General features: G+C 45.4%; 1 protein-coding gene across 1 annotated transcript; it reads right to left on the reverse strand.

The window, feature by feature from the left end:
* Positions 1 to 1,713: 1,713 nt before the first annotated feature.
* APOA2 (apolipoprotein A2) lies at positions 1,714 to 6,599 on the reverse strand. Its single transcript, XM_066605886.1, has 4 exons — positions 6,477 to 6,599; positions 4,928 to 5,003; positions 2,029 to 2,167; positions 1,714 to 1,933 (listed from the first exon to the last, which is right to left on the reverse strand). Exons 1-4 carry the CDS (start codon positions 6,582 to 6,584, stop codon positions 1,831 to 1,833), a joined length of 426 nt encoding a protein of 141 aa, XP_066461983.1. The 5' UTR covers positions 6,585 to 6,599; the 3' UTR covers positions 1,714 to 1,830.
* Positions 6,600 to 7,455: the final 856 nt, after the last annotated feature.

A 7,455-nucleotide genomic window follows, 5' to 3' on the forward strand; every position in this document is an offset into this window, starting at 1 on the left:
AAAGAGCCCTAAGGAAGAGTAGAGGGGGATAATTACCTCACGTGATCTAGACTCTATGCTTCTCTTAACCCTTTGTAATCCAATTTGTATCCTGGTTTTCCTAGGGGGCTTACGCTTTTTTACTGCCATTATACAACGGTGCTATCTGCTGGCTAAAGCCAGTACTGCATGAGGTGACACGTTGGATAGGCCCCGACAGCAGAGAGGCTGGCAATATACAGTAAGAGAACCCCGACGGACATCTTCCAACATCGGAGCTGTACAGCCTTAAATCATAATGTCTTCACAGGTCAGACAGTGGATTGGAAAGGGTTAATACATTCCAGAATTGTGTTTGCTTTTTGGCTGCTGCATCACATTGTTGACTCAAGTTCAGTCTATGATCTATTAGTATACCCCAAGTCTTTTTCACATGTGCTGCTGCTTAGCCCAATTCCTCCCATTCTGTATGTGCTTTTTTCATTTTTCTTGCCCAGATGTAGGACTTTGCATTTCTCCTTGTTAAATACCATTCTGTTAGTCGCTGCCCACTGTGCAAGCTTTTCTAGATCTTTTTGAATACTCTCCCTCTCTTCCCTAGTGTTAGCTATCCCTCCTAGCTTTGTGTCATCACCAAATTTGATCAGTTTCCCATCAACTCCCTCCTCCAGATCATTTATAAAAATGTTGACCAACACTGGGCCTAGGGCAGAGCCTTGTGGTACCCCACTTAATACTTTCTTCCACTTGGATATACAGCCATTTATGACCACTCTTTGAGTACGATCACTTAGCCAGTTGTGAATCCACCTAAGGCCTCATGCCCACGGCCGTGGCGGACTCTGCCAGTGGAATATCGCAGCGGAGTCTGACACAGCGCCTCCCAAAGACCCTATACTCACCTTTCCGGATCCGACGCGCGAGACCCGTCTGGCGAGCCAGTGCGTATGCGCAGTACAGCGAGTGACGCGGCCGTCAGTGGGCGATGACATCACACAATACTTCCTCTGTTCTAACAGTTGAACTATCGCGTGACGGACGGCTTCCATTGACTACAATGGAAGCTGGCCAACCGTTTTTCCGTGGCAATTAGAACACTCCGCAATTTCTTTCACACTGCGGAATTCCGCAGCGTGAACATTGAGCTATTAGATTCAGTAGAACCTAATAGCTGTGGGACAACGCTGCGGATTTCTGCCGTGTGAAACGCGGCAGATATCTGTCTGTGGGCATTAGCCCTAAGAGTTGCCTTGTTAATCCCATATTTGGTCATTTTTCAATAAGGATGGTATGAGATGCTTTGTAATTTGCTTTACTAAAGTAAAGATATACTATATCCGCCGCATCAGTGTTTGTACCAACGGTCATGTCCTCAGAGAGCACCTGATCATGGTTCCTGAAAATAGAAAAAAAACGAGAGACTGGCCGAATGGTGTTTGGAGCAGGAAAGGGGGAGGTATAGAAATGAATAAGAACTTGGCCTGCAGTACCAAGCCCGACCACTACATTGGGAACAGAGCCCCGTGCTTCCTGCAGAAATCAGCTCGGCACACGAATGCAACGACCAAGCAAATCCTGGACGACAAACCCCGACCAATCTACTAGAGATAGTCTATCATGAGGATAAGCCATCAATAGTTTACGACTGGACAACCCATTTAAGATACATCCATTCTGCTTGGGCGTGTGCCCCAAATGTGGTACTTCCTCCTATACATAAGAACCTCCATCAAGTATGGGAACAAACAAGAACTTTATTACATCATAATAGACACAGTCAAACGGTATCAAAAGATCTGATGTGGGGATAAAGGGCACAACTACTGATGCGGGCAGCGAGGGCACAGCCAATCACTTAGCCAGATTTTTTCCAACTTCAGCGAACTTGGCGAAGAACTTCTCCATTTCCGTCTTTAAAGGCTCGGTCTGCGTTTTGGTTTGTTCAAAGAATTGCCTGGAGAAAGAGAACATGACATCATCATCATCACCGCAGCATGGTCCCCAATGAATCCCCTCCTAAGTGGGGGCTACAGAAGTATTTCTCCATACTCGGCCTGAGACTGCAGTTCTCCGTTCTGGATCTTCGTGATTAGGTCCTGTGTGCCCGTTTTCAGGTTCTCAAAGAAGGTGGTGAAGAGTTCTGTCACCTGCTTCATGTCTGCTGCCACTTCTCTCTTCACTACGCCAGCTGCGGAGAACAGAGCCGAAAGCATTACAGCATCTGTAGTTCTGACTTGTGCCAGTAGATGGCGACGTGTAATTTAATACTACAAATGCTAGGACAAAATAACAGCGCCAATATTAGTAGATTTTCATATTTAACCCCTTAGTGACATGGCCTATATTGAACCTATATACGAACAATTCGTATAGGGTGGGTGGGTGGGTGGGGGGGCGTTTCATCTACCCATTTCAAAAGCCATAACTTTTGTATTTTTCCGCTGAGGGCTTGTATTCTTGCGTGGCGAGCTGTAGTTATCATTGCCTCCTTTTTTTGGTACTTATATTGTATTGTAGAATGTTTATTAATTTTTTCTTGGAGGGTCGGGAGCGAAAACATCAAGTCTGCCAATGTGTTTTTTGTTTTTTTTTACAGCGTTAATCATGCAGCACAAATGATATTATATTTTTTTTTTTCTGCTGTTGATACGATTACAAAAATTTGATTTTCCACTTTTGCACAATAAAAAACTGTTATTATTTAGATTTTTTTTTTTTGCATCGCTGCATTTAAAGTCTTATACATTTTTTATTCTCCCATGGACGGAGCTCTGTGAGGGCCTGTTTATTGAGTGACGGGTTGCAGTTTTTAGCGGTACTATTTTGTGGTATATATGGCTATTTTGATCACTTTTACGACCTGTTTTGCCTCCGTTTTTTAGCTTTGTATAGTGTTTGCTGTGTGGGCTAAAGTATGTTCAATGTATTGTGCAGGTCGGTATGGATGCGACAATACCAAACGTTTTTTTTGTTTGAACCAACACGAGAAAGTGCAAAAAAGGTTTTTTTTATTACTATTTTTTACATATTTTGTTTACAATAAAAAAAATTATAGGGACTTGAACCTATGATCGCAGGTTCAAGTCCCTTGTTTTATCGCTAGTAATAGCAATCATAGGCCATGGCAGACCCTGATGCCATTGTCTGGCATCCAGTTGCCATGGCTTTCCATTGTCCCTCCACAATTACATAGCAGCGGGCTGATGATGTCGCAGAGGCAGCGCTCTCGCTATGTGAATCCCTCACATGCTGTGATCAACACTGATTGAGGCATGAAAGGTGTTAACAGTGGGAATCATATTCTCACTATTGCAGCAGAAGGATGGCTGTCAATCACAGTCGGCTTCCGCTGCGGATGGTGCGGACTTCCTGGGAGTGAAGGGGTTATTGCTCAGAATTCAGGGGGATTTTTCTGTTTGGAGGCAGCCATGATGACAGATATTACATAGGTGACAGACAGGCTGGCAGCATATGATCTGACATTATCACCCACATAGGTGATTCGGTAGGGCAGTCCTGCGGTTTTGGGTGCTGTCCCATTAAGCAGGAGACATGTCTCACAGGCACGGCTGGGCAGAGAGGAAAATAAAAATCAGCCTAAGAAACGAAAAAGCTTCCATTGGCTTCCATTCTGTCAGGTTTTTCGCTACTTTGGATGGGAGAATAGCGCAGTCTGCAGCATTATTTCTCTATCCAAAAAACCAGGAACCTAACAGAACAGAAGGAAACGGAAGGCTTTTCGGTTTTTTTTAAACCCCATTGCAGTCAATGAGGAAAAAACAAAACTAAGCCCTAACGCGGGTGTGAAAGCAGCATAAGGGACACTATCACTGTGAAGGGGTTACTGAGAGGCATAGGCGTACATATAGGGGTTGCTGGGGTCGCGATTGTGACCCGGCCCCTGAGCCCCAGGGGGCTTCCTTTCCACACACTGACCGCATTACTTTCACTAAGGTCTCTGCGCAGGCCGGCAGCTTCTTCTGCACACCGGTGCTTCCGCCGGGACCTCCGCTCAGACTCCTCCCCTCTGATGATCTCAGTGCAGAACCAGATTACTAATGATTAGAGTTGAGCGAACGTACTCTTCCGAGCTTGATGCACGTTCGAGTATTAGCATACTTGATGGTGCTCGCTACTCGAGCAAGCATCACGCCGTGTTCGACCCCGCCCCAGTTTTTTTCCCCTGTGACGTGTCAGTTTTGGCCCCTCCCTGCTGCAACACTGCGCACGTCAATGGGAATTTTTTTGGCTGGCTGGGAGGGAGAGGGCATGGGGTTCGTTACTCGAGTAGAGCTTTCGAATATTACGAAAAGCTCGACTCGAATGACGAGGACCCAAGCATTTGGGTGCTCGCTCATCTCTACTAATGATCCATTGATAGGTCATTTAAAAAAACAGTAATGTAGCTAAAAGTGATGTACAAGGAGTAGCCGTAAAAAGGAGTGGAGGTTGGAGGGGTCTGGAAGGGGGCCCCCAAGCTAAACTTTTGCACCCGGGCCCATGAGCCTCTAGCTATGCCCCTGCTGAGAGGCTCTTTTACTGTAAGGAGGTCACTTAGGGGCACTATTACTGTTGGGGTGCTAAGGAACCTGAATACTATGAGGGTATCACAAAGGGGCACTATTACTATGAGGGGGTCACTAAGGGGTACTATTACTGTGGAAATGGAGTGCTAAGGAGCCTGAATACTATGAGGGGGCCACTACGGGGCACTATTACTATAAGGGCTTTGCTTAGGAACACTATTACTGTGATGGGACACAAATAGCGAGCATAGCCTTCATAAAAACAATTGTGTAGCACATTGAATGAATTGTTCCTCTTTTCATGGTTCAAATCTTGGGAGGTTTACAATCGGTCAAAAATGAGTATGTACAGCGGGGCAGAGGATGCTGGGTAGAGGCCATACTTTTTCTTCAAATATTACGTCAGTTCCGGACTATCTTACCTTCCAGGCTGCCGATGGCGAGGATGAGCACGGTCAGAGCCAGGACCTTCATGTCTGCGCTTAGGAATCGGATTTCCTGGAACACCACATACAATATTAGTGTCACCACCAGATATAACATTCATATTTAAGGGTCAGGATTTTTTTATATTTTGCCCCCTGTCTTGTCAAGTCTAATCTAGTACAGCCATGATTAGTAAGCTTCACCTGCTCTCTGCTGAGGGTAGAAGATACTGCAAAACTGAAGAAAAAATAATAAAAATCCCAAAACCTAAAAATCTCCCAGAAGAAGAGCCATTTGAAATTGATTAATTGGGAAAGAGGCTGCATTTTTTTTGGTGAAGGAAATGTCTTTGGCGGCCATTTTGAACTCAGCTCACGCGTTTCAAATGACAAGGGGTCATGTGATGTATCAGTCTTGGCTAGATTTGATCGAAACTGTCAGTTTTGCCCTATCTTTACCTGTTTGGTGGTTAAGCAAGTGCATGACATGATCAATGTGTCCACCATTCCGCAAGAAGCACATGGTTAAATATTTCATCCAGTCTTTAACTGGCCACGGAGATACACATAGAGGTCCAAGGCTGCCGAATTTAACACCTTTGGACTTTTATCTCTGGGCCATTTAAAGTTCCCTGTGTACGTGGAATAAATATGCAATATGGTTCAGCGCTTTGAAGAAGTATCACCGGCAGTTCTTTAGCGCTTTCACGAAGACTGGATTAAACATCTCACCGCATGCATCCAGCAGAACACGTCATGTAAAGCACTTTGTGAAATTCTGCCCTCACTTAACTCCTAAAAGAGTAAAGATGGGGCAAAAGTGACACTTTAAGTGTGTGTCTGAGAAAATTGTAGCCAAGATTGACATATCACGTGACCTGCTTCCCATTTCAAACACCAGAGCTGTATTCAATATGGTAGATTTCAAAATTGGAAGCCAATTTTCTCAGTATTACGCCAGCTAAACGGGTGTGTCCAGACTTTTGTCTCACCGTGTAGTGCAGCAGACTACGCTATTGCTTGCGTGAAAAATAAAAACATTTAAAAAGGGACAAACTGAGACGTAGGGTGCTTTCACATGAGACGATCTGTCAGGCAACAGATGCCCAACAGGTCGTCCCAGCGATAGTCCTTCACAGAAATGAGCGTCGCTGAATGAGTGGAGGCGGAGTCGGCGAGGATCGTTCCAGCCCGCCTTCATTCACAGTAAGCAGGCGATCGTTCACAAGTGACCGTCTGCCTGTTTCCACGGAACAATCAGTCTTCAGTTTTCTGTATGCATAAACTAAACGACGAATGAGAAGTGAACGAATTCCCGTTCGTCATTTAGTCGAGACATGCGTTTAAATTGAACGATAATCGCTCAGATAGTGGGAATCCGAACAATAATCGCTCCGTGTAAAAACACGTAAACCTACTGAAATCATTTGGGAATTGAACTCAAATCTTTGTTTCCGTTTTTCTGCCGCCATGACAGAACACAAATGCGGAAACCCCAAACGCAGATGTGAAGAAAGCTTGAGCTGCAGAGCGGAGGGGGACGTACCTGTAGTGATCTGTCGGTAATCCTCCGTGTCGGGGTGATGCCCCGATCAGTACCTGCTTGCTTATATACAGAGCTGACGCTATCTGGCCCCGCCTCCACTTCTCTCATTGGCTGACGATGTCATCACCTTCCAAAGGTCTCTGTCCCGCTGGGTTGGCTCACTTTACTTCAGTGGGATTCTGCTGAGGTTTTGTTGTCTCACCTTCATGTCAGGACTGGGAAAACAAAGGGCTCAAATCAAAAACACTAAGTACAAGAATTTTATCAGGTGGTCGTGTGCGGCGAGTCCTGGTCAATATGGCGCCATTCAGGAAGTTCTTGTTATATTATCACATTAGAACTTTTTAAATGCTTTTTATCATAATTATAAACATGATTAAGCGCACATTTATACACAGCGGAAAATTCTGTGGCAAAATCCACACCCTACACCATCATTGCGGATTTCGAATTGAAAACCAGCGGCGCTGCGCTCACTAGAGGGCGCCGGGTGAAGAGCGCGAAGACTTCAGAGGTGAATGGGAGCGCAGTGTCTGCTAAAGTGGGCAGTGGAAGCTCAACGATGGCGCGGATTTTGACTCAGTTTTCGATGTGGAAACTCTACAGCATTTCTGCTACGTGTAAACGTATCCTAAAAAGGGGTTTTCTGGAATATCCCCAAAGAATAATAAAGGGTTCAGATGAAAAGACATTGAATACTTAACTACCCTGGCTGATTCCCGTCCAGCACCTCAGCCCTGTTGCCTGCCGCACGGAACCTGGAAGAAGTGGCGGGCAGTCATGGCTGTACACTGTGCGCTGCTCACAGGCCTCAGGAGCCATAGTAGAATCACTGCTCAGGGCTGTGAGCGGCCCGCAATATACGGCACGTGACCGCAGCGCTGCACGGGAGCCCCGGGAGAGCGGGGTATTTAATTACTCTTAATTTTAACTCATAATTTTTTTTACATTTCTCAGAAAAGCCCTTTAATTATAACAG

The sequence above is a fragment of the Eleutherodactylus coqui genome, chromosome 6 (genome assembly GCF_035609145.1).
Source record: "Eleutherodactylus coqui strain aEleCoq1 chromosome 6, aEleCoq1.hap1, whole genome shotgun sequence".
NCBI classification, from domain to species: Eukaryota; Metazoa; Chordata; class Amphibia; order Anura; family Eleutherodactylidae; genus Eleutherodactylus; species Eleutherodactylus coqui.

Bases quoted from the DNA above. Each gene is read 5' to 3' on its own strand.
- APOA2 (XM_066605886.1), bottom strand. From the start codon at position 6,584: ATGAGAGAAGTGGAGGCGGGGCCAGATAGCGTCAGCTCTGTATATAAG. The intron at 2,168-4,927 runs GTAAGATAGTCC...TGTTCTCCGCAG, and splicing joins CGCCATCGGCAGCCTGGAAG to CTGGCGTAGTGAAGAGAGAA. The intron at 1,934-2,028 runs GTATGGAGAAAT...CTCTTTCTCCAG, and splicing joins GAACTGCAGTCTCAGGCCGA to GCAATTCTTTGAACAAACCA.